Here is a 25,541-nt window from a genome sequence, read left to right as displayed (position 1 = left end):
CCCCGGCTTGCCATCCGGGCAGTGTAAGGCTGAGGCTACCGTCCAATCCCGCCCTTTGATTGGACGATGCTGGATTAGACTGGCCTGCTGCCGGCAAGGCGTCAGATGAGCAGTGAGGTGCGGTGGGGAAGGAGAATTATCCGTAGGATGCTGCTGCGCGCTGTTACTGCTACTGCTCTCTGTTTCGTACCGTGACTCGTATGTTGGTACAGCCCAAGTACAATGTACGTAGGTACTGCCTACATCTCCCTCCTGCCTCAGCTACCCGTCCAGGTTCGGCTCGATGTCGTTCGTTGCCAGCTATAGGTAGGTAGTGTGGACAGCGCTCATTATATCTGCATGTCGGAACACTTCGCGGCTGTCGGATTGTCGTCTCTTATGCGGTCAGATTAACAGATCACCGAAGGTGTTTCGTCCCGTCCCCCCATTGCCGTTGTCATTGTCTGGGATCTGGGACAAGGAGATGGGGACGCTAGCATCGACAGCTTTCCACACGAGGCATCTCGAGACCGGCCTTTGACGCTGCTCCTGCCCACGTCAAGAGAGACGGCAAATATCGGACGACATTGTATCTTAGACGGCATTCATTCTTGGTCTGCGAATTCCCCCGTCTTCGATATACAGACTCTCGCCCAGTCACAGCACTAGTGGCCTGAGGCTGGCAGATGGTTAGCTGAGGCCGTACCTGAGAGCTGAAGCTGTGTGTCTCAACCCCGGATGGTCTTCAAACAAGAGATGCAAGCATCTAGTGAGACGGACTCATCAATGGAGAGGAAGCATTGCGAGCCCACACCACCACAACCACCATCAGCCCGTTCCGACTACGGCCGAGGGGAGCAGACCCAAACCCCCCTCTTCGCTCACTATGTCGATGCCGACGAAGAGTCCTCAACCCTGCCGCTCCCGTCAGATTGTAACAAACCGGCACAAGAGCCGTGGGGATGGGATTTTCTGCCCCAACCTCCTTTCTTTCCAGTCCCGCCGAGAGCCGGGGATGGTGCTCTCGGTGTGCGGGTAGCTGTTTTGTCAGTGTCGGGACATCGCAAGACAGCGCCCCGTAGGCTTGCTTGTTTGTCGGTCTGCGACCGAAGACGTGACTGGGAGGACCCAGTAAGCCCGCCAAACCGCTCCGACGACCCATCTATTCGACGTCGGTCTTCGACCGCAACCCGGCAGGCCAGAGAAGTCGGTGGAAAGCTCGCCGGGGAACCCACGGTTTGTTGCAAAGCCATCAGTGAGGTCGGTTCCTTGTGCGTGTCATGAGGCACAGCAGAAGAAAGACGAGCGACCAACCATGATATTCTCACGAAACTGTTAGCACCAGAAATACAAGGTTCCGGTAGTAGTCTATGTTTCGTCGTCGCCAATGAACAGGTTTAGGTTTTCTTCCAGCTGGCCGGGGTGGGGCATCAGCATAACGTGGGGCACGAGCGACTCAAAACGAGGGGATAAGAGACGGCCCGTCAAGAGAGTCTCACAGGCTGGGGAACGGGACGCATGTGTATATGTAGTAATACCTACCTAGTATAAGGTAGGTACACCATTGTATACCTAGGTACACTAGAGATGTAGGACTTTTCGCGTAGGACTTTCCTTGGTCTGCATGCGGCTGGTCTGGACGCTGAAGTTCTGAACCTGCCGGGGTGTGCTTTCCATCCCTCCTTCTCTCAAGGATTCGTGCCCATGACCCCAACTCCGAGGACCTGACCTGTTGGATTGGCGTTACAGCTAACTGATTGCCTGTGACCTCATGTTTGATTAAACAAACTGTGTAACAGTCCGTCTTTGCCCTCGGTCCGGTTCTTTTATCTTGGAACAAAAGAGAGGGCAGATGAAAGTGGGGGTGGGAGGTGTACTGTAACTATCGCCCTCGGATATTCTCTTTTGCTCTTTCCCTCTTTTTCTTTCGTCGTCTGTCGTGCTTACCCCGCCAGATTAGGTTGGGCCTGTCCTGCCGCTCACCTGTCAGGCACCCCAAATGCCCCTCCCGACTCCGAGTCCCTCCCCATTCTTCAGGGTTTTCCATTCCATGTTCTCTGGTTGAAGAAAGACGAGATGGAAACCATGGAACTAACCTAGTCACTCTCCCGTTGGCCTTGCAGCTCGATTGATTACCCGCAAACGAGAGTCTGTGTCCGACCTTGTTGTTTGGGAACTGTCATTTCACACATACTGGGATGCTGAAACAGACGCTGATGACACGCCAAATCATCTTTCGATTCCCACCCACAGAAAATCCCTCGGCCGAGAAGAACGCCCTTCGAAGACGAGGGCGGCACGCAAGTCCAAACCTCCCAACAAAGGTGGGGGACCGTTGCAAAGGATCCGTCCTGTCATCCACCATTTCCCGAGGGCGGCTGGGTATTCGCACTTCGTGTTGCCATCCGCCATTCGGGCCCCTACAATCCCGCCCATTCACCTCTTACACTTGTACGTGTGGTACGGGAGGCCGCCCGCTCATCTGGCGGAAGAGAAAGCCTTGCCGGTATCGGTTGTGACGGCAACCCGCTGGACCGCATCGACGCCATAGACGACGCCTTCAAGCTATCCTCGTACAAAGTGCGTGAGCTAGAGATGCCACTGCTCGACCATCGAGAGGAACCCCGGCACGTACCTCATGACACGGGTCAATCCCATGCTACAGTTGTCAATGGGACAGCCAGGGCGCCGCGAGGCGTAGCACAGCAGGCGTGCTGAGCCCCGCATGCGTCTGGTACCCAGGCCCGACAGGGTGCATCCTTACTGGCTTCGTCCACTGATCGGCGTTGGCAAGCTCAGCCGCACCAGCTCGTGGGGATTTAGCAGCGTTCCCCGATTCTGCCATCCGTATAGGGTGAGTACTTCGCCGAATCTCAACCTGTACGAGAGCTGACAATGCGAGGCATTCTTGTCAGAAACAAGCAACAATCGGCCAGTGAGTGCTGTGTTTTCCTGCCGACATGTCCGTCAATCAGCGGACGACACGGCGACAAGCCGGTGTCTTTCGATTCGGCATAGAGTGCCGGCGGGCTCGAGCGCAGAACTCACTGCCAGTGCCCTCCGTTGGAAGCGACATTGGCCCGGCGCATCGACTCTGGTTCACAACTGTTGCTCTCTTATTCCTGCATCTAACGCTGGGACGAGGGTCCCATGCGCTCTCGGTTTTGCCGACATTTTGGCGCGATATCCTTGGGGTCACATCACGTACGATGTACGGAGTAGATAGCTTTCTATCAGACCCCAGCCCCCTCATTCAGCACTGCCTCAAAGCTCTGCTGGGCCGTTGGCTGGATGGACGCGTTCCCTCGGAGCACTCTGAAAGCCCGGATTGGCTCCGGCGAGATCCATAATATATATATGTATGCATCACGGACATGGGTGTTTACTATAATGGACACTGGACGGAGCGCCGACGGTGTGGACCCGTCGGCATGTGCCCGGTGAGAACCCTCGGGAGCCCTAGTCGTTGTTGTCGGTTGCCGACTACCTATCCTTCCGCAAGTATGAGTCCGGAGTTGAGCACTTGGAGTGCATCAAGACACAGGTGGCCGTGATCGAAGCAGGTACACATAAGAGGCGCGCAAGGGACTCATAAGTAGTACGAAGTAGACCTGTCAAGGTTGGCTTGACAAAGATGACAGAGAAGCCCTTGCTGCTTCACCCCCCTTTCCTCGACTGTGAACTCCTAGGCAATACTTGTAAAGACTTGACATGCATATTCACAGTGCAAGGGAATCACACGGCATGCAAACAGCGCAGCTGCAGGTAAATACGTCAAGGCATTTGAGGGAGGGTTTTGAGTAATACAGCACTGCCAGGGAGCGTCTGGCACCGGCCTATCATCTTCCACGGTAACTCCCTCTAGTTCATGTGGAATGGATCCGGCCGCAACCATCACGACGCGGGCCTGGTTGAAGTTGCTAGCCAACGCATCCCCGCGTGAATACTACGACTACTGTAGCCGTGGACTACTAGGTAGGACGAATTCCAAGTCGGACACTATGGGTGGCTTCGATTGGATTGTCACCGCCCCTCCATCTCAGGCCGGTCAGTGTGGATCATCAAGCATGGTGCATTGGGTTAAACTCGGGATATCAGGACCAGCCCAGCTCTACCTCTCTACCAAGGACTCGACAGGCACAAAGCTCAGGGACCGTGTTCCAGATTCAATAGCACTCCGACCAACTGAGCGAGCATGGCGTCCCAGGTTTGGGGAGCTTGTCTCCTGTCAGTCCGTTTCCAGCCATCATTACAGCCCATCGATGCCATTTATTGCCCGTCACGGCTGCTCGACCAAAGTTGGAAAGAACGATGGGGGACATATTCCAGCCCCTTCCTCTTTCCTAGGGCACAGTTCCCTTACTCTGAATTTTCATTTACCTTTTTTCTTCTCCCTCTACCGCCACAGCATCCTCGAGACCCCTTCATTGATTCTTAGACGCCGTCGACCAAAGGGCAGCTGAGACCTGTGGAATGTCAGGATATCCCAAGACACGAAGCACATGCTATGCTTGGATCGCGGAATGCTGATCTCGCCGCGCTGACAGACATATTATATTACACAGACGTCCCAAACCGCAACAGTTTGGCCTTCACATCTCCGCACTCACAGAAAGGCACTTTTCCAACATGTCTTTCTACCAGCTGAACCTAGCCGCCTTCGCGGCGGGCAATGGGTATCTGCTGTATCAACAGTACAAGCGCCAGGAGCAAGAGGCAATCGAAGAGCTGAAACAGGAGGCGGCCGCTGTTGACGATGGTGCTGAAGGTCACGACATCGAGCTCTCTCAACTGCTCACGGAGCCCGCTGGGTCGCAGGCCGCGGTCCGGCAGTTCCAGCTTGATTTCTTTCCCGTCTACGCTCTGGCAATGGCGGCTGATTGGTTGCAGGTAACAGAAAGCACTGCAGGTGTAGTGGTTCCAAGCTGACAACGACATAGGGCCCGCACATCTATGCCATCTACAAGTACGACAAGAACATACCCGAAAAGGTTGTCGCTGCGCTGTACGCTGCTGGTTTCGTCTCCGGTGCCATTTCGGCCTCCTTTGCTGGCGAACTCGCCGATCGATATGGCCGTCGTCTTGCCTGTATCACGTACTGCATCACGTACATCTTTACCTGCCTGACGATGCTCACCGACAACCTCTTCATCTTGTTCCTCGGCCGCTTCTGCGGCGGCATCTCAACCACCCTTCTTTACAGCGTGTTCGAAGCATGGTTGATTACAGAATACAATCAGCGTGGTCTGTCACGGACGAAGCTCAAGCTGGGCGCCATCTTCGGTCACATGACCACCATCAGCTCCATCGTGGCGATTGCCTCTGGCATCTTCGGTGACGTCCTGGTCAACGCCCTGGGTGGCCGTGTCTGGCCGTTCATGGCAAGCGTGGCATGCTCCGCGATGGCCATGTGGGTGATCATGGGAAGATGGAAGGAGAACTATGGGGCCAAGCAAGCCGGCCCGGCAACATCCTCTCTCGGAGATGTCAAGAGCGGGATCCAGATGATCATAGGCGACAAGCGCATCCTATCGCTGGGTCTGACGTCGACCGTCTTCGAGGGTACTATGTACCTCTTTGTGTTTTTCTGGTCTGCAGCGCTCAAGAGTGCGAGAACGAGGGCTGGCTCAAACGAGGAGTTGCCCTTTGGACTCATTTTCTCCAGCTTCATGTGTGCTATGATGGCGGGCTCGGCGTTCTTCTCGCTCTACACCAAGTCTCACTCCAAGGAGACGACTTCGGTGATCTTGATGCTTGTGGTGCTCATGGTGAGCTGCTGTCTCTCGGCGGCTGTCCTATTCGAGAGCGAGATGTTTCTGTTCTGGGCGCTGTGTTTGGTGGAAGCTAGCATCGGCGCATACTTCCCGAGCATGTCATTCCTGAAGAGCCAGGTTGTCGAGGACGGCGTACGAGGGCGTGTGTATAGCCTGCTGAGGCTACCACTCAACGTCTTCGTTGTCGTGGCGCACAGCCTGGATGAAGAGGGTAAGTTTTCTTGCGCAAAGCTGGTTTCGATGATGAATTAACATGAGAACAGGTGACGGACACCGAAACAGCGTCTTCCTCACTTGTGCTATGTTGCTTATGGTGTCCTTTTTCATAGTCAAGAGGACCTTTGAACCAACGGCGTAACATTGGACCGAGATCAGACGGCATCAGGGTTCCAACTCTGCTTCATCTTGGACTTGAACCCACACCGACGTGAAGACAAACCATAGAAAGGGGGTGAAATGTATGGTCCGTAGCATCTGGCAACGTGTCCGTATAGCATGGCATGGCATGGGGAATGGAGCATGGGGCATGTATATCCGGAATCACGGCCAGGCATCATGGGCCAGCTAGTCTAGAAAATTCTGGAATTTGTTATGAAGAAGCAATGTGTCCCGTTTGGCTCGTGTGTGAGGCTCCCCCAATTGGAAGGGATATTGATGACCAGGGAACTGTCGCCAACCATAAGTCGGGGACGGACAGTAGACTCGGGGATGGGGGAGCAGGGACACCCGTTGATGTTTGATTGACCCTTCCTTCCCTTACGGGAGACGTTGCGCGAGTACTACTTTGGTGCTCCCAACATTGTGTACCTCTTTCCTGGAGTGCTGATGATTATTTCCGGATTCTTCCATATCGCGTGTATGTGTTGTTTTCCAGACAGCGAGGAACACAAGATCCCAGCCCTCTGCCCAATACGGCACTCTTTTTCTCTGGCAGCGATTGGGAGGTCCTTCAACGACCCGGATTATCAGACCCCGGCCTGCAGTTGGCGCACGCGCGCACACACACACCGTACAGTTGGGCGGGACCCTGCCACGGTTCGACGGCATTCTTGAGTGGTCAATTGACTCTCAAGTCTGGCACATCCTCCACTCCTCAGAAGCCTTTTCTCAACCGAAAGAGGCACCCGAGAGAACCCCTCCTTTCCCCCTTTGAGCGGATGGGGAGACGGCGTCAATAGACCGTAGGAACCACTAGCCAGCCTCCTCTTTGTTATCTTACGAATGACATCGCCGCCCTGTTGTCCCTCTTCACCTCTTTGTCCTTCTCGGTACGACGACATCAGTTCTCGTCCCTCGAGGAGTTGTCTGTCTTATCGCCCGAAGGGTTGAGATCTGCGTCAAATACACTGGAAACTCGTTGAACAACATTTCCGGCGAATCAGAGAGAGCGACTCATCGATCAGATCTCACCGTTACCACCACCACCACCACCTCCGCTGAGGCACACCCAAACGACTAAAGCCCAAACCGGGAAATCAGTCATTGAGACAGGGAAGAGCGATTGCATATCATCCAAGATTCATTCTGCACCTTGACGTCTCCGGACCCGAGGGCAAGGTGGACTACACTAGGCCGGCGCGGCACACTTGCCAGGCAAAGCAAACCGTCGTCACTTCACCTCAGCATCTGCCAACTTCTTCAGACAAGGACTGACAGGCCTAAAAAAAACCACTTCTGGGCGGTTGCATGACATAGAACTGCAGCCGACAACTGGGGAGCAACTGCAACAAAGAAGACTGCGACCGAGCGACATTGAAACCTGAAATCAAGAGAAAGCGCAGCCGAAAGCCCGGGGAGCGCCCGGTTTATTAATACCAAGACAAGCCACCAACCGTCGTCCCAAAGACAACCACTCGGACTCTGGAAATCCTCCGACCGGCCTGCCTAGGTCCAAGACCCAAAGCCCCCAAGACCCGGCGTCAGACGTGAAGAACCCTGAGTTTGAGGCGATTCGGCCCACGAGCATCACGAGCAGTGCTGCGACTCGGCAGACGGCGGCGATCTCTTCCATCGACTTTCTCCGTACACTTCTCCATACTGCACACCCAGAATCGTCTGCCCGATCTTTATTCTCGCTAGACCCTGCCGCCGGGCACTCAACCCACGAACCCACGAAAATAACTCCACGACAGACCGCCCACGAGGACACCAGAGTTTTGGCGCACCACCCTTGCAGGGCCGTCTTCCCCACCTGGCTCCTGGAACCCAATTTCATGACCTCATTGGAAGTGGAACAGGCCTGGGTCCTCTTCGTCTTTTCGCAGCGTCACACCCGGGAAACTAATTACAGACGGGCCGTTTGAACGCGTGCTGTCTCCTCCAAAGGGCCGAGAGGAAGAAATTCAGCGGAAGAACCAGCGTTACGCCGCCATTATCCCGCACCCAGCGCAATCGCCGCAAAGGCGCACGCTACTACGTTGCGCTGCGCTGCAGCTCGTAGCCTGCACACGGGGCGACGTTCACCGGTCTTTGCGGAAGCAGAGCCCGTTCTGGGCTTTTTGGCCTCTCCTAGCAAGAAGACAGTGTGTGGGGGGAGAGAGAGAAAAGAAAAGACTCATCTAGCCGTCGTTTCGATCAGGAACACGTAAAAAAACCCCTTTAGCGGGAGATTTCGCGGTGAGGTGCAGCGACGCGCCCGCAGCGAGAACTTCTGCATCTTGAATATAGCAAACACCGGCACATTGTCGGCCTACATCCGGAGGCAAGGCGCCGATTGGCGCGCGGGCGGTCTTGATACTGGCTGTCAAGACCTCGATGGACGGCGGCAGGGCCGACGTCACGAAATAAGGCGGCATGTCGATGGCCAGAAGCAGCTTCATCAGCCGCAGCGTGATGGAAAGGGCGCGGACGGCGGTGCATGCGACAACGAGATGGTGGTGCTGGCGGTCGACGGCAACGATATGCCCCAAGCCAACAAGACCATGGCCATAATCATGACGAAGAAAAAGACCACCGGCAGCAACCACAAAGGCGGTAATCGACAATCCAAAGTCAAAAGCAAAGTCGGAGATCCGAGACACCGGAGAAGGAGGAGCAGCTTCCTGGTCTCCCATGGGGTCTCCTCATTTTGGTACGGCCTTTGCTCGGTCGTGTTCCTAGTGCTCGTCCTAGTAAGTACCTCTGCAGCAGTGCGGATTTTTCTTCCTCTTCCCACTTCACCAGACAGACACACTGCAATTGTTGAGTTGTTCCCCCGTCGGTCCCCGTCCGTCACCCCAAATCCTCACCCTGTAACCCCAGCAAACCATTGCCCCTTGTTTCTTTCCACGAGCACTGTTGCACGCGCACACTTTCCGCCCGGGTTTTCCCTCTTCTTTGGTCAAGGTCTCTCCATTTTCCAAATTCCGGCATGTTCGGTGGCCCCCGTCCGGGTGGGCGATGGTGGATGCAGACGGGAGCTTCTTCGGCGTAGAAGTGGGGTCGCCGTGGGACGGGGACAGTGTCTCCTGTCAGCCCTCCCTGCTTGTGCTGTCTGGCATGAACCGCCATGAATGATGAGCGTCGAGTGGCGCGTGGCCGTGGTCTGGAGATTTCTCTCCTCTATTGAGCCAAGCTGAGCCATTTGGAGGAGGGATACCCCTGGTGGGCAGCCTGCAGATTTCCACGGGGCCCCAGGTCCTTTTTTTTCCCCGTCTTGCAAGCAGCAGACAAGCGTTCGACCTGCGATACTTGAACTGGGATCACTGAAAGCGGCGGGCGACATACTGCTGCAGATTACCTACACTAGCAGCCGGACAGAGAGACGGACACCAGACCAGGACAGAAAAGCAGGCGAGTTGAGGCGAGACACTTTGATGATCGGGACCTTGCCGGTATCTACCGGGGCCAATTGGAGACAACGGGGGCGCCGAGGTTCCATGCTTGGACCAATGATGAATGACGAAAAGCTATATCCGGCCCGCCGAGCTTTTTCCTTCGGCCCAATTCCCAAGGGGTATTGCCTCCTGCGCAGCCAGTTCGTCCAAGGCCACGTTCAGAACGCTTGACCGGGCGCCGCTGCCGCCTGATGCGGGCCTTGGTGTAGACGTGGTGTCAGTCAGCCGCCATCGCACTACCTACGTTCGCTGAATTGGCGGCCTGACTGGGCATTTGGACGGACATTCCCCGCAGACAGGTGTGAGCCCTTCTTACCCAGGTTCAAGGTTCCCAAGGTCACGCAGCATCAGCAGTTCGCCTCACATCGCGCGTACCAGTGGCGTGGTGCTGCTCGCTGACTGCATCCACCCGTCCCCGGCATTTTATTTTACCAAGCTGGCGTTGTGCGTGCTGCGGAAAACCCGATTCTCGTCACGCAGCTTGTAGCTCCGTCCGGCCCGAACTCCACGAGAAGGCCTGGCGTGGTCCATGACACCACGGACCAAGTGGTTTGATGGTTCGTTCCCCTGGCCCATTGGCATGCATCGACATCAGCACCAGCATCAGCAACGACTCTCGCCAGACCTATGGAATCAACATCTTTCTCGGTGAAAGTCTGCCAATCTTTCAATCACCTGCTCCAGCAGATGGATCCCTCTTCTCCAGTCCCATCCGGATGGTCTCACTCATACTCATGACCACCGGTCCCGACCACGGTCCAAGTCCCCGCTCCTTATCCGCGGCGCCGGTTGGGACTTTCTCGGCGACGCCTGTCATGATGGCCAAATGGTCAAATGTCATGTCCTGTTCCCGATATCCAGTGGCCCCGCTGGGAACAATCCTGTGTAGCAAGCGAAGCAAGCAAGCAAGCAAGCAAGTACGAGGCCTGTCACCCCACACCCACCAACATTACCTCATTGCGTCTGGATTTGGGTTCGGATTCGAGAGGTAGTGTACTCTGACTGACGCCAGACCCATGCCTGGCCGCCCGCCCCTGCTCCATGCTCTCCCTGCCCCATGGCCAGCTCCATGGCTAGCTCCACGCATGCTCCATGCTCCACGTTCTCGCTCCATGCCAATTGACCCCATCCTCCCCCGGCCCATTTCAGTACGATTTCGTCACCTACATCATCCACAAAGCTCCCCCCAGAACATCCTCGAGTCTGCTTAGCCAGGACCTGAGACTTTTTTTTCTGTTGGCCCCGTTGCCTCGTCCTACCCAGCCTGCCTTGCTTGGCTTTTTGTTTTCTATTTACCTTGTTGGACACCACCACTTCTTTCCTCTCTCATACCTTTACCTGGCTTCCTCCAACTCAAACCGTCCAACCTACCCTTCCAGCCAATCCTCACTCCCCGCCCTCTCTCCACACCATCTCGTAACGGAGATAGGTACTCCTGCAGACCTTGTGCTAATTCGTCTGCTTCCTCGGTTGAACAGCTCACACAGCTTCTTCTACGCGACGCCAAGCTCCTACCGCCGCACCTCCAGCTGCAGCTTCGTTCTTCGTTCTTCCCCTCCCATCATTTCTTCCATCCATCTCCATTATTCTCTCCTTCCGCTCAAATTTACCAGGAGCCCGTCTGCCAAAACCCAGCGCCCTTCCCCACCACGCCGCCCAGTTCGAAACCTCTCACAATGGCGCTCGAAGCAGAGACAGTACGCGTCGTCCAACAGTTCGAGCTCTCTGATGCCTACATCAACGGCGCAGTCAAAGAGTTTCTCCACCAGATGCGTATGCTGTTTGCTTCTCATCCTCCTTGAATGAAACTGACATTGGGGCTTGGCTGCAGAGGATGGACTCGAGAAGGATGGAACCAGCATGAGCCAGATCCCGACATACGTCACTGGCGTGCCCAATGGCACTGAAAAGGTAATTCCGGCGCAGCAACGCAGCATCGCATTTCTGCTCCTCAAAACAGAATTACGCGGTGGCGCTCCTAGTACTGACATTCCTCGTAGGGATTGTACCTCGCAGTTGACCTCGGCGGAACAAACTTCCGCGTCTGCTCCGTCCAGCTTAACGGCGACACCACTTTCAACCTCACCTACAGCAAGGTCGCAATCCCCAAGGAGCTCATGGTTGCCAAGACCGCCGGGGAGCTCTTTTCCTTCCTTGCCAAGCAGATTGAGCTCTTCCTGCGCGAGCACCACGCCCAGCACTTCGAGCAGCACGTGCGCCGCCGCCAGACCTACAGCGCCCCCGAGGGCTACCGCGACGAGCATGTTTTCCGCCTTGGTTTCACCTTCAGCTTCCCCGTTCAGCAGCTCGGTATCAACAAGGGCAACCTGATCCGGTGGACCAAGGGTTTTGACATTCCTGACGCCGTCGGCAAGGATGTCTGCGCTCTTTTGCAGGTCGAGATCGACAAGTTGCACCTCCCCGTCCGAGTCGCTGCTCTCGTCAACGACACCGTTGGAACTCTCATGGCGAGATCCTACACCTCCACAGGCAAGTCGGGCTCAATCCTCGGCGCAATCTTTGGCACCGGTACCAACGGTGCTTACCTCGAGAAGCTGTCGAACATCAAGAAGCCCATTGTCGGCGACTACGAGACGACCACCGGCGAGATGGTCGTCAACACCGAGTGGGGCTCCTTCGACAACCAGCTCAACGTGCTGCCCAACACCCCGTGGGACATCGCCCTCGACCGGGCCAGTGTCAACCCCGGTATCCAAATGTTCGAGAAGCGCGTCTCCGGCATGTTCCTTGGCGAGATTGTCCGCCTGACAATCCTTGACATGCTCAAGGATGAGAAGCTGTCCCTGTTCAAGGACCAAAACTCGAGCTTCAACGACTGGAAGTCGACGACCGACATCAGCCCCAGCTCTAGCATATTCAAGCAATGGGGTCTCGACAGCTCCATCATGTCTGTTGCCGCCGCTGATAACACCCCCGAGCTGTCGACTCTGAGACAGGAGCTCGAGTCCATCCTCCAAGTTTATACCCCCTCGCTCGAGGACGCACAGGCTTTCAAGGCCGTTGCAGGCGCCGTTGGTCGTCGGGCCGCCCGCTTGTCTGCAGTTGCCATTGGCGCCATCGTCCTGCAGTCCGGCAAGCTCGACGACCCCGAGGCGGAGGTCATTGATGTCGGTGTCGACGGCAGCTTGGTCGAGCACTACCCTTTTTTCCGCGACATGATCTACGAGGCCCTGCGCGCAATCGACGGCATCGGAGCCAAGGGGGCTGAGAAGATCCGTATTGGCATTGCCAAGGACGGTAGCGGAGTTGGCGCTGCGCTCATTGCGCTTGTGGCAGCCGGCATGGAGAAGGAGGGCGACATTTTGACCGAGTTTAGGCAAAATGTTAAAAAAGAGCTGAACTCAATTCCTTCACCTCGTAAGTTGCTGGTTACCGACGTTGCCGAGAAGAAGCGCGACGTCCATTGTGACGACATTCCCGTCACCATGCATTGCGAGACCATTGGCTAATCACGCCTCGTGCGTCTTCTTTTTTCAACAGGCGAAGAATTTTCAACAACCAACACGGCTCTAATAATTGGCGGCCTCGTGGGCGTCGCAGCCATTGCCGCCGTCTGGTGGTCACGTTACAACCGGCAATCATGAACGAAATGGTCCGGGCGATGAACGAGAGATACCAAAAGGGGGTTTAGGGGAACGATCTGGATAAGACTTGTTTGAAATGAGGAGAGGGACGGGGGCGAAATACGTCTTCATCTACCGAGGCACCAAGGTACGTGATCAAGGCGGTCCCTCTTTAGGTCGCATGGGTACACGATAATCGTCTTGCGGTCGGAAACATCTGTCCAGACTATTATTGTGGTGCGACCTTAGGACGCGCACCACCTTAGATCTGTCCATACCTTTGTGCGACGGTGGATGGAAAACGCATTTCGGGGAGAGGAAAGAAGAAATGCAGGCAAATGGCCTACTCCTCCTTTCTCTCTCCCCTCTGCGAGCTACCCCCCCTCCAGATATTCTGTTTGGGCACTTTTCAGCATCGGGATGATTTCTGGTTGAACATATTTTTTTTTTCTTGTTTTACATGATTCTACAAAGGAGGGGGGGGGGGGGGGGGGGGGGTGTGGTGTAGGGGAAACGGAGTTAGGCCTTTTTTTCTTTTGAAATTGAGCTGAACAATTGCGTCGTCTATTTCTTCAAGACTGTATAACTGCATGGTGTTTTTTTGCTTTCCCATTCCAACTTCTAAACAAAGTCAATGTCTATACTTGGTGGGGGTGGCTTTGTCTTGGTCATCCTTCCTTTTCTGGCATCCGCTGGCCTCGGCCATCTTGATGGTTTGATGTGCTTTTCCACAAACGTCGTAGTCCAGGATTTATGGGTTTAAAGAAAAAAAAAAGTTCCATGAAGGGTAGGGTGCTTGAAATGACTCTATGCTTGACCTTTGGCCCAGACGAGTCTGCGAGGCCCTCAATATACGCTACGACAGAGCTCGATTTTTCAATGATCCCGGTGCACTTCTCATGGCCACCAGGAAAGCTCTTTGAGCCTGGCTGGCTGGCCCATCTGGTGAATTTATTCATTGCGTCTCTCTGGCAGCCTCTCATCCTCTAGCTCTGGAATGCCGCAGCAGGATACGATCTGTCTTTTTTCTTCCTTGCCGCGGAGCTGCTCCTCGAGCTTGCTTCTGACCCGGCTTTGTTCCGAGGAGCAGCGAGCAAGCCAGGCGCCATCTCCTCAGGCAGGTCGTTCCACTCTGTCGCGGCGCGACGGTTCTGGAAGGACTGACCCGAGGTGCATTTCGAGAGCGGTTCGCCAGCGGCTGGAAGAGGGGGGCCACCGCTCATGAGAGGGAGGTTCGCAATGGCGGCGGTGGGGCCGGGTCTAGGCGCAGACGCCTTCTCGGGATGATGCGTTGGGCCGCCGATGGACAACGGGCCGACGGTGCGACGCACAATCCAAGCCGAGTCTGGGCGCAGCTTCGTGTAGTATCCCAGCAGTGGCTCTCCGTAGCGTTCGAAGCCGCGGGCGGTGTACCAGTGCATGCCCTCTTCGTTGTCTGTCCAGACGTGGGCATAGACATAACGGAGGTTGATCTCGGGGGACAAGGCTGCAGCGGCGACGACGAGATGATCGATTGTGGCAGTCGCGAGCCCGTAGGACCGGTAAGGCGAGAGGAGACCCAGGGATTGGATGTAAAGGGCGTGTTCGGAGCGAGCGCCTGGCGAGGTGGGCGGGAAGGGAGAGGGTTCGACGCGCGATACGACGCCGCCCACAACTTGCTCTACGCCCGAAGTGGAAGAATCGGACCAGGTTATCACGCGGGAGAGAGGGCCCGTGAGGGCGGCGGCGTAGAATGTCTCGGGGTAGGCGACGGGAAGGAGGAGGGAATTGATTCGGCGGAGGGGCTGCAAGTCTTGATCGCCTACGGGGCGGATTGCGGCATTGGGGTGGATGGGCGTCAAGCCCGCCGGCGATGGTGCCGTCGTTGCAGGAGGTGGTGATGCCGTGGTGGTCGGAGTGAGTGCTGCTGTCGGTGTTGAGGTGGGGGGTTTGGTCGCGGGGAGAGGAGGGGCAGTCGGAGCTTCTGTCGAGGAAGGTGCGGGCGCGTATTTTGATGTCGGAGGCGGAGGCGCGTAGCAGGGCTGTTGACGAGGCTGGAAAAAGGACTTGATAGACGACTGCGTCGGCTTCATTGTCGTGGCCTGAGGAAGGGACATGGTTGAATTATCGTGTGGCCTTTGGGAAGGGAGGTAGCGTGTCCGTCCTCTGGTCGAGTCGAGCACGGGGACGACGTGGACGAGTGAGCGGGATGGGGTGTGGGTGTGTACAAAGAGCGCGAGGAATGGAAAGTAAAGCGGCCACAAGACCTCTGGATGGGGAGTCTATGGAAGATAGATAATTACAGAATGTCAGGAGAGCATCATTTACACACGCGTGCGGCAAAGTCTGGGCCAGCGAGACGTGTGATGCCGCGTGTCAGTCCGGAGCCGGCGAAGGAGCCTTGATAGGAAAGGCAAAGAAAGTGAAGAGAGGTTTCGGACGAAAATGTCTTTTTGGATGGTTGCGACTCTTTTCGGGCTGCCAGCGACGCACTGGGACATGAGGGGGTGTGACTCCTTGGAGGCCCCTGCCGGTGCTTGCCCCCTGTGACCGTGGACAGTGGTGAGGGAAGCACTTTCCCCACAGCAAACTCTAGGTGGGTGAGTGGGTACGTAGAGTGAACCAAGGTAGACATACTAACTACTGAATACAAGGCGTTCACTCTTAAAGTTGCACAGGTACCCAAGATTAATGATACAAAGTCATGAAGGGGAAAAAGAGATGAATATAACAGTAAAAGTACCATGCTCAGTGCTCAACGCAATACAAGTAGTATGTCGAGTGAACGTTGTGCATGTCCTGACATGTAGGGCAGGTGCGGTCAAAAGTTGCGGTGTTTGGAGGCTCCGCCGGGAAGGCGGCCCCACCAGGTCGTCACAGAACACCGACGACCGGGCTGTAACGGGCTGCTCCTGAGATCAAATAGCAATTGCAGGGCGACAAGGAGTGTCAGTGATCGGGTCTGTCTGCCAGGGCTAAAATCGATGAGGTTTCAGCAGCCAGCAGCACCTGCAGGGAGATCTCAATTGGCGCAACTCTAGCCAAGGCCAATGGCGTGCTGACGTGCTGGGCGGTCAAAGGCCGAAAGTGAACCTACTCCGAGATAGTGCAGCTTTCTGCCGACTGGGGTTACGGAGTCCGAGTCCCCTAAAATGGGTTTAAAGGGGGCACTAACTCAGGCACATGCATGCGCTGATGGGGGCACTGTATCCGCCCTGTGGCTGGCTCACGGTAATAATGGCATCCGAACTTCCCCCCCCCTGTGATGAACCCCATGGTCCAGGGAGCCATCGTCTTCCTCCCATGCAGAAGAAACTTGATGTTACTCTGCCTATACTCTGTACAGCAGGCGATAAGCTGCGTTACTCTCTCTGCCTCTCTCTCTCTCTCTCTCTCTCTCTCTCTCTCTCTCTCTCTCTCTCTCTCTCTCTCTCTCTCTCTCTCCTGGTGTAATGGTTTTGCACAATGTAGCTGTAGCGGCTTCCGATTGCACATACTTAGGGGGGTTGAGCCCGTGCCATGCAATGTACATAGTAGCAATTGTTCGCCCGAGATCGATGCTGACGACTTTTACGAAGGGGCGCTCGGGCGGCTTATGCCCTTTGTACTCCGTACTTGCGCACGCAAATGACATGATACCATGTCATGATTCAAGGGCAAGCCGAGGTGATAGTGACTGCTATACGTAGTAACCTAATAGTGCCTGGGTCATTTTTACTCCTTCTCCTACCATAGATCTTGATTCCTGTTCCGGCTGTCGATCTCAACAGTTGTCTGTCTTTTATAGAGCACCTCGGACACGTACAGAGGGCCAAGTGAGCGAAGGAAGGTAAGGTTGTTGCGGTGTTGGGACCTTTGCGAGGTTTGCTGTTGCGCTATTCCGTCCCGAATTGTTCCTTTCCTTATCTGCGGTTGGTTAGCAGCAGGTTGGTAATCCGGAAAAAAAACTACCCAGTTTCCCATCTGTCAAGGCATTTTCGCCGTCGCTGTTGCACCCTTTTTAAGGTCCTTCCCGTCAGCAACGCAAGGTTCCGACCATTTTTTTCTCTCGGCCGGCAGTAATTGCCTTTCTCGCAACCACCCACCCCCCTCGTCCGGTCGTGTGGCACCTTCCGTATTTTAGTCCCGTCAACCCGATTTCAGATCGATTCCACAACCCGCAACCACAACTTTCCTGCACCACAAACGAAGCTTTCCGCCGTCAGAGGCTGCAGCACGATCACGACGGCGTTTCCCACCCCCTGCCTTTGTGCGCCGTTCCATCGGCCTCGTCGTCGAGATGGCTTCCAACACGGGCAAGGCTGGAGTAATCGTGGCCCCAGACGATAGTGGCAGTATGGACAAGCTTGTAAGTGCGCTCCGATCTCACGATCTTCCTTCCCCCGTCCCACCCTAGCTTCACCTGGACAACCGTCCCGACACATGGGTGAAGTGGGCGTCGTTTTGCCCTGGCTGATGACTTGACGTGATGCTAACCGCAGTCTGTTATCCGGCAACAGGCACATGCCGTTCTTGACGACCTCATGTACAACATCGTCCATGATCTGCTGCTCAAGGTCCATCGCGACGAGAAGATGGCGAGAGCCACCACCGCCGCTATACGTGTCGAGAAGCTGGCTTCCGACGCATCAGAGAGCTCGACCCCGGAAGCAAAACCAGACATCCGAATCGAGACCGATGCTGCCATATACGAGGACGGCAAAGTTCTGCTCAAGGGCAATCCCCTCAAGACCACCTCCGAGATCGTCTGCCCGAGATGCCACCTGCCGCGGTTGCTCTACCCGACCGACGGCAAGGGCGCGAGAAAGCCCGATCCCAGCGTCATCTACTGCAAAAAGCATCCCTACATCGACAAACCCGGCTACGACATTTACGGCCAAACATGGGTTCAGCCCGGCCCCGGCCGAGGCAAGAAGAAGAAGGACATGAAGCCCGACCCCAACATTGAGTCGCCCGCCCCCGGTGAATCGCGCCCGCCCAATGTTCTCTCATTCCCCTCTGCAACCTGCAGCAAATGCAAGCGATGCATTCTCGTCACACGACTCAACAACCACATGGGCTCCTGTATAGGAATGAGCGGTCGTAATGCGAGTCGCGCGGCGGCGGCCAAGATCTCCAACGGCAGCAACGGTGCCAGCCAGCCTGATGGCACGCCCCCGTCAAGTCAAAAGGCCACGCCGGCACCCGCGTCGCGGGCCTCGAGCCCCAAGAAGCGTGACAGCGAGGAGATAGCGGCGCCCGAGGAGGAAGACGAATCGGCCGACGGCCACAAGAAAAAGAAGCTCAAGTCAACGCCCTTGATGACGAAGAAGGTCATTCTTAAGACAAAGGGCCCCAAGAAGGAAAGGGTCAAGTCCAGCTCCCTGCTAAGCCGCGAGGCAAGACCTGACGACGGCGACAACTCGACCGTCGAGGTCGCGCCGAAGAAGGAGAGAAAAGAGGCCAAAGGTATCAACCCGGCTAAAAAACTTAAGCTCGGCGCCGCTAAGCCGCCGCTATCGTCGCCGCTCTCCAAGAACGGGCGGAACGAAGACGCTGAATCCGAGTCGTCTGGCACCCTGTCTTCGCCGCCAAACTAGAAGTCTGGCGGTACTGGTAAGAAGCGCAACTGGGCCAGCGATCCACACCCCAAGCCATTGCCCTCGTCGTCATCATCGTCGACGTTCCCTTCGTCCTGGTCAATCGGCGAATCCCCAAGGCCAAACGATGTTGACTCTAGCAAGAAGGACACAATCATCAAAATCGAACGCAGAGTACACCAGCCCTCTGCTCGGGGAAGGTTCTCGCGCAAGGAGCTCCGTGCTCAAGGTCAAACGACGATGATGGCTCCAATTGCCACCACAGGCACGTCCGCTACTAGCGGTCCTTCCGTCGCTAAAAACCAATCTTGTGTCAAGCGGCAGCCCGTCTCCGAGGCCCGACCTGCTATAATGACGCGAAAAAGAGCCTCGGACCATAACGAGAGCCAGGCTAGCAAGAGGCGCCGCTCCTAACTTACTCATCTCTTTGTGTCTACTACTCTTTATTATCTTTATTTTCTTCATTCATAACTTGGTTCAGCCGCAGGTCAGGATGAGCATCATCTTGAGGCTACGGGTATACTACGACCAGGAAAGCTGTCACGGATCGACCAACCACCGAAGTCGGATACTGGACTAGCCGTTACCGCCTTGTATTCATCACAAAATTTGATCTTCTAGCACGGCTGCCACCAACAATTGATATACGAGACCCATAACATTGCATGGTTCTAGGAGTCGGTCAGGGAGGGTTCTGTTAAAGGAGTGGGGAAATTTCCCCCATACATACTCGTGCATCACCCGGCGAGGCGGATGGCGGCGTTTAGAGATTGCGGTTATTATAGGCATTGACCGAATGATATTGATTCCCCCTTTGACTTGTGGTTATCGTCTCCGAGCCTTTTCGTGTGATTTATAACATGCTGAGTGGTGACACGATACAGACAAATACAGGGGCAGGCACGATGATGAACTCTCGACAAGGTTTGGAGGTTATCATGCGTCTGAGGCTCCCTGGTATTATCTGTTGACTCAATATGCTCCCCGACTGTGTCTTTATGACCCAACACCAAACTCCGTGCCATGCATTTTAGATTATAAAACAAAACAAGAAAAAACGCCGTTGTCAACCCAGCTACGCCTCGTCCGCACCGCCGTCGTCAACAACGGAAGCCCGGATAATCTTGACTGTCTCCAGGGGCCTGTCTTCGGGCCCGGTCTTGACGAGCCCCATCCTCTTGACGACGCTCAGGCCGTTCTTGACGCGACCAAAGATTGTGTGCTTGCCGTCGAGCCAGGGGGTCGGGGCGAGGGTTATGAAGAACTGGGAGCCGTTGGTGTCGGGGCCGGCGTTGGCCATGGACAGGACACCGGCGCCGGTGTGCTTGAGAGCGGGGTGAATCTCGTCGGCGAACTTTTCGCCATAGATGGAGGTGCCGCCGCGGCCGGTGCCCGTAGGATCGCCGGCCTGGACCATGAAGTTGGGGATGATGCGGTGGACGACCGTGTCGTTGTAGTAGCCGCGCGAGGCGAGGGTGGAGAAGTTGGTGCAGGTCTTGGGGGCGTGGGCGGTGTAGAGCTCGAGGACTATGGTGCCCTTTTTGAGTTTAAGAGAAAGGGTTAGTGAGTGTTTCTTCTTGGTTTCCGTGGGAGGGTTCTGTAGCTTGGGCGTTGCATCATGAGTGTGGTTGAACGTACCATTGAGGTCTCAAGGGCGACGTTTGTGGTCATCTTTGGCGGTTCTCGTGGTGCAGCTCTGTGATGCGGGGAGGAGAGGTATGGTACGTCGTGGGTAGTGGGACGTTTGGAGGGGCTCGTCAATTATTTTGGACGAGGCTGCGATGTCGAATTGCGACTGCGATGAGGTCTGCGGCGGCAACAGCCGGCCGGGGATGAGCTTCGCCCACTTTCCCGGCGGCATTCCGTTGTGCCATTGGTGGGCGTGCTGAGAGCTGCGCTGCAGGGCGCTTTGGAACCACCCTCCCTACCCCTGCTGTGTTCTCCCGTACCTGGTTACCTACTGCATCATCGCATCTCGCAGCTGCTGTCCTGGCCCGGCGCAAAGCGACTACTGCAGCAACGCTCATACCTCACGCACTTTGCCAAGCGGAAGGTGCGACTAACGAGACAGAACAGCTGCCCCTTCCCTCTCACGTCACAAGAGGCTAGTTCGGGACGTCAGACGTCTTCTTGCTTTCTTGGTTTTACCTCGTCTCTCCAGCGGCCGATAAACCCAGCCAAAAAGTCCAACGGGGAGGGCCAAAGGAAACGAGAAAAACAGAAAAAAAAAGTGACTTGTAACCGTTCGGCGGCTCCTCTGGATTTTGAGACTTGAGTTCGTCTCGCTCGGAACACGTTGCTGTCATTCCCAATACGCCAACCTACGGTTGGGGCCTTTCAACGAGCCCTTCTGAGAGCCGACAGGTGGCCTTTCTTTACATTCGGAGGTTGCACCTTTACGACTCTGAGGGTAATTTCCACCCAGGCATTGAACTTTCGACACCGTCACCAGCCCGGTACCCTTGCGAGGAGGAGTATATAACCCCGGGGAGTTTTTGCGACATCATCAGTATCCATTCGACAAGGCTGTATCATCATCAGCGCTATTGACTCTTGCACTCTGCTTGCACAACTTCAGACTCAGCACCTTCGGTCCCTGCAACAACGGACGAGCCTCAACTTTCATCGCTTCGCACAAATTGTCCAGCTTCAATCACAAGTCTGCTGCGCTAAAGTTTTGCACCAATTTTATCACAATGTCTTCGTCAGCGGTGCCCAGCCCGATCACCCCTCCCTTCGACCAGATCACAGGCAACATCACCGGCAACGTCACCACCAGCAATGGCACGTCTGCTGTGCCGGAGGTGGACCTCTACTTCTACGCCAGCCTCTTCACCATAGAGGCCAAACTCATCTTCAGCGCCTTGGCCACCATCTACATTGGCGCTCATGGCTCCCTTCGCCGTCCTCCCTCGGCCGCCCCTGCAAAACGTAAGGACGGGGAACGTGAGCGCAAGGAGGATGAGCCCATCACCGAGGGCCTCCTGCCGACCGACGCTATTCTCTTCCCGCTCCTCGCCGGTGCCATGCTGATCGGTCTCTACTACCTCATCCAGTGGCTCCAGGACCCGGCGATTCTCAACAAGATCCTGAGGGTCTATATGTCCGTGATGGGCGTTGCTAGCTTGTCCACCTTGATCGCACACTCACTGCAGGTTGCCGTGGGTTTCATGTTTCCCAATTATTTCCGCCACAATGGCTCGCTGTACCGCGTCGACGACGACGACGAATCTTTTATCAAGTTCACGGGAGAGGAGACGGACCGGAACAACGCACAGTTTCTCCAGAAGAGCAATCCGTTGCCGTTCGCTCTTCGCTTCCCCATCCCCTTAAACAGAATCAACGTCAACCGATTCCTCTGGGATCTGCGCCATGTCTTGACTGACGAGTGGACAGTCAAGGCCAAGGTCCACGGTCTCTTCCGAGAAAAGTTTCACATCTCCGCCCTCCATGTCACCGGCTTCAACTTGGCTGCCACAGCTGTCTTTGCCTACTTCATGTCTGGGTCGCCTTTCCTCTCCAACTTGATGGGCTACGGCTTCTGCTACGGATCATTCCTGATCATGTCACCGACGAACTTCGCTACCGGCAGCCTAGTGCTGATGGGGCTGTTCTTTTACGATATCGTCATGGTTTTCTACACGCAAGTTTATCAACCCCTTCTGCCTGAACATTCGCTGACTCTCATCCAGGCCTTACATGATCACAGTCGCCACTAAACTTGACGTTCCCATCAAGCTCCAATTCCAGTCTGCAGCTAGATCCAGCATTCTCGGCCTCGGAGACATCGTTGTCCCCGGCATCGTCATGTGCCTCGCCCTCCGTTTCGACATGTGGCGGCACTACCAGCAACAAATCAAGTACGTTCCGACCGACTTGAAGTCTGACCAGCACGACGCCCATTCAGGAGATGTCGTCACCGTCAGTGAGACCCAGCACATGGCTCAGAAGGCCACCTACCTCGATATTACCGGATGTTGGGGAGATTGGTTCTGGTCTTCTTCGTGGCTGGGCCTGCTCAAGGGCGGACACGAGATGCCTCCCCCGACTGTGCGAGGATCAACCTTCCGCAAGACCTACTTCAACGCTTCCTTGATCGGTTATACACTGGGCATGCTAGTTACTCTCTCTATGCTAACCATCTTCAAGCATGGCCAGCCCGCGCTGTTGTACCTGGTCCCCGGCGTTCTCGGTTCCCTATGGTTAACTGGCATTGTCCGTGGTGAACTGAAGGAGATGTGGATGTACACTGAAGACGGTACCTTGGACACGCGTGACATTGTGGTTGAACTGGATGGCAACGGCAACGTGGTCAAAGAGATTAAGAAGGACGGTGAAAGGAATGAAGAGGAGGAGAAGAAGAAGAAGGCCGAGGACGACAACGTGGTCAAAGAGATTAAGAAGGACGGTGAAAGGAATGAAGAGGAGGAGAAGAAGAAGAAGGCCGAGGACGAGAAGGCCTTGGGCGAGAAGGATGCGGCTCATAAGAAGAAGATCGAGAAGACCGAGTACAGCCTCGTCTCGTTCTCTGTTACTGCTCCGCTTAGAAAGCCGAAGACGCAATGAGCTAGGGACAAAGACCCGGGCGGTTTAAGTATCAGGGCGAAGAAGTGCAAGACTCCGACGGATGATGTATTTGTCGACGTTGTGGCATAGACTCGGATATGATCAGCGGGCACCACATTACGGTAGACTGCATTCCTCTCGAAGGGGATCGGTTTCTCATTTACTATATAGTTCGTCATGGAGCGGCCAGAAGCCAGATAGTAACCAGGCAACGGAACCAAACGAGCTTGGGTGAGAAGACTCATCCTACTAGCAGAGAATCAAACAAAGAAAATGATAGAAGGTCGAATCAAAGGGCTGTACACCAACATCTACTTTCCACGTCTCGTTGCAGGCGGTTTCGCTCGCGAATGCCGAAGGAGACTGGAGCCGCCGTCTCATGACCCTACTTGCCAGCATGTACCGACCGGTATATCTCAATCCAAGAAGTTGGCTTCTACATTGAAACTGCTGCAGCTCCAGTGTGCAATGGATGGCCCGAGTAGTCGTGATCTACTCTGAACAGAATCAAGACTCCCACATAAGCCCAGTAACGCCTATCGGTATCAGTATAAGAGGTATCGAAGCTGGGTCTGATCTTTCTCAAGTGTAGTCATCTTTGCACGTCGACAGACCTCTCGTAATTGATAAGATGCTTTTCCAACAGCTACTACGTATTGCTCTTTCTGACAGCCGAAACTGCAGAGAAATTTGCAATTATATGATTGGCGTACAATTGAATATGCTAAAGGGCTGTGCCGGAAGTATATCAACACTACATGATTGCGATTGGTTGGGGTGCCTTTTGGAACTGCAAAGTGAGAGCCGCCAGCGGTGTATAAGGAGGTCTCTGGATCCCGATGCTGCCTTATCCTTCAGGATAGTGCCCGTTTCATAACGTTCTCAACGTCTACATAACCGCACTTGATGCTGGACGGAGGGTATCATTCTCGATAGTAAGAGAGAGGCATAACTTATTATCCATGGGCAAACGGTTCCCTTCCGGATCAGTAAACAAGGCAGAGTTCTCCATTCACCTTGTCTTACACGTGTACGGATTTGACATGTCAGTCTTGCCCCGGGTCTTTTGCTGCCTACCCAACTGGGAATCAACGCTGCGAGTAAGCTTACTCTGCCTGCGCGGGTCGGCACGAACTTGGCGGCGAGTGATTGACCCGTATGTGAACGATACCAAAACAAACACAGCCAGCAGAATGACAGAGGCATCTTTCTAATGTAACGTTCTCTAGAAGACTGGTCAGTGTAGCTTGTTGTGAAGTCAACAAGCAGCATCGATGCATTTGGCACGTAAAATATTGGTCATATCTACCGAAGCGCATCTGCACCCCACGTTGGCTTCACACGAGTAAGAGGAACAAGCTCTAAAGCCCGCGGTGCCGCGAGAAAGTGCTTGAGCTCAAGGTTCTCAGCGCTGGTTGAGCGACCGCAGCTCATAGAAAAGCGACAAGTACGCGAGAGCCCGGCTCGACTTTTGTGTCGCCTGTGGCCTATAACCTGCATTGCCACCTCGTGTGATGTCACCCAAGTCATTGACAATAATTTGAATGCGCCGCACAAGTTTCTGCTCGAAGAAACGGGATTCTAGACAACGCGATCAGGCTGTAGGCAGATAGACGCTATGAAAAAAGCGCGACAGGTAATAACAGGGGTCGAAAGGTGTGGTAATATCTATGGTATATAATTGCATGGTCATGATCACTCCGCTGACAGACTAGCCTCATAACATGCGTGTAAACCTGCGCCACACACACATGTCAGCTGATGAGGCAGTATGCCTAGACTCACTACAGGGCTCTCGAAGAGTTCAATCTTTGGTACAAATAATCCTTGCGTAAAAACACTTTAATTCCATGCTTGTTCTGGTAGCTCGAATCTCTGACCGTAGACAAATGACGGTGTTGAGACTTTCTTAGGTCCATCTCAATGCGGATAGCATGAGCGTCAACTACACTGCTCCAAGTTCCGGGGTCATTGCGGAGAAGACACATTGGTTCCCCCCTCCTGGACCTCAAAGATGATAGCGCTCTCGTCTTGACAACACCACTTGCAGCTGCGCGGCCAACCAGCACATCATCCCACAATGTATTCCCCAGTCAGGCACACCCAGGAGTTCCCAAACGTCCCGTTGCCTCCGCAGACTCTCGAACTCGCAAATAAACACTAGCGGCACCCGCGCCCGCACCCGCACCAAATTCAAAGCGGAACACTGTAGCCGGTTATGTTTAAGCGACTCTATCTGAACCTGGAATTTGTAAAAAGAGTTGT

General features: G+C 55.0%; 8 protein-coding genes across 8 annotated transcripts; 4 read left to right on the top strand and 4 right to left on the bottom strand.

Moving 5' to 3' along the window:
- Positions 1–4,608: 4,608 nt before the first annotated feature.
- GLRG_10107 (major facilitator superfamily transporter) lies at positions 4,609–6,111 on the top strand (the record flags this gene model as incomplete). Its single annotated transcript, XM_008100792.1, has 3 exons — positions 4,609–4,869; positions 4,920–5,964; positions 6,017–6,111. 3 exons carry the CDS (start codon positions 4,609–4,611, stop codon positions 6,109–6,111), a joined length of 1,401 nt encoding a protein of 466 aa, XP_008098983.1.
- A 2,200-nt stretch (positions 6,112–8,311) lies between these two features.
- Positions 8,312–8,806, bottom strand: GLRG_10106 (uncharacterized protein; the record flags this gene model as incomplete). The annotated part of the gene is made up of 1 exon (XM_008100791.1): positions 8,312–8,806. The coding sequence occupies one exon, from the start codon at positions 8,804–8,806 to the stop codon at positions 8,312–8,314; it is 495 nt and encodes a 164-aa protein (XP_008098982.1).
- A 1,429-nt stretch (positions 8,807–10,235) lies between these two features.
- On the bottom strand, positions 10,236–10,526 carry GLRG_10105 (uncharacterized protein; the record flags this gene model as incomplete). Its single annotated transcript, XM_008100790.1, has 2 exons — positions 10,236–10,449; positions 10,522–10,526. The coding sequence occupies 2 exons, from the start codon at positions 10,524–10,526 to the stop codon at positions 10,236–10,238; spliced, it is 219 nt and encodes a 72-aa protein (XP_008098981.1).
- Positions 10,527–11,244: 718 nt separating this feature from the next.
- On the top strand, positions 11,245–13,038 carry GLRG_10104 (hexokinase; the record flags this gene model as incomplete). The annotated part of the gene is made up of 3 exons (XM_008100789.1): positions 11,245–11,341; positions 11,400–11,479; positions 11,569–13,038. The coding sequence occupies 3 exons, from the start codon at positions 11,245–11,247 to the stop codon at positions 13,036–13,038; spliced, it is 1,647 nt and encodes a 548-aa protein (XP_008098980.1).
- Positions 13,039–14,138: 1,100 nt separating this feature from the next.
- Positions 14,139–15,248, bottom strand: GLRG_10103 (acetyltransferase; the record flags this gene model as incomplete). The annotated part of the gene is made up of 1 exon (XM_008100788.1): positions 14,139–15,248. One exon carries the CDS (start codon positions 15,246–15,248, stop codon positions 14,139–14,141), a length of 1,110 nt encoding a protein of 369 aa, XP_008098979.1.
- Positions 15,249–17,410: 2,162 nt separating this feature from the next.
- Positions 17,411–18,710, top strand: GLRG_10102 (transcriptional activator; the record flags this gene model as incomplete). Its single annotated transcript, XM_008100787.1, has 2 exons — positions 17,411–17,479; positions 17,631–18,710. 2 exons carry the CDS (start codon positions 17,411–17,413, stop codon positions 18,708–18,710), a joined length of 1,149 nt encoding a protein of 382 aa, XP_008098978.1.
- A 1,075-nt stretch (positions 18,711–19,785) lies between these two features.
- On the bottom strand, positions 19,786–20,381 carry GLRG_10101 (cyclophilin type peptidyl-prolyl cis-trans isomerase/CLD; the record flags this gene model as incomplete). Its single annotated transcript, XM_008100786.1, has 2 exons — positions 19,786–20,247; positions 20,349–20,381. 2 exons carry the CDS (start codon positions 20,379–20,381, stop codon positions 19,786–19,788), a joined length of 495 nt encoding a protein of 164 aa, XP_008098977.1.
- Positions 20,382–21,406: 1,025 nt separating this feature from the next.
- Positions 21,407–23,276, top strand: GLRG_10100 (signal peptide peptidase; the record flags this gene model as incomplete). Its single annotated transcript, XM_008100785.1, has 2 exons — positions 21,407–22,320; positions 22,403–23,276. 2 exons carry the CDS (start codon positions 21,407–21,409, stop codon positions 23,274–23,276), a joined length of 1,788 nt encoding a protein of 595 aa, XP_008098976.1.
- Between the last annotated feature and the right edge of the window lie 2,265 nt (positions 23,277–25,541).

Source organism: Colletotrichum graminicola (genome assembly GCF_000149035.1).
Source record: "Colletotrichum graminicola M1.001 genomic scaffold supercont1.56, whole genome shotgun sequence".
Classification (NCBI taxonomy): Eukaryota; Fungi; Ascomycota; class Sordariomycetes; order Glomerellales; family Glomerellaceae; genus Colletotrichum; species Colletotrichum graminicola.
The sequence above is the reverse complement of the archived record's forward strand: the minus strand, read 5'-3'. Positions and strand labels throughout refer to the sequence as shown.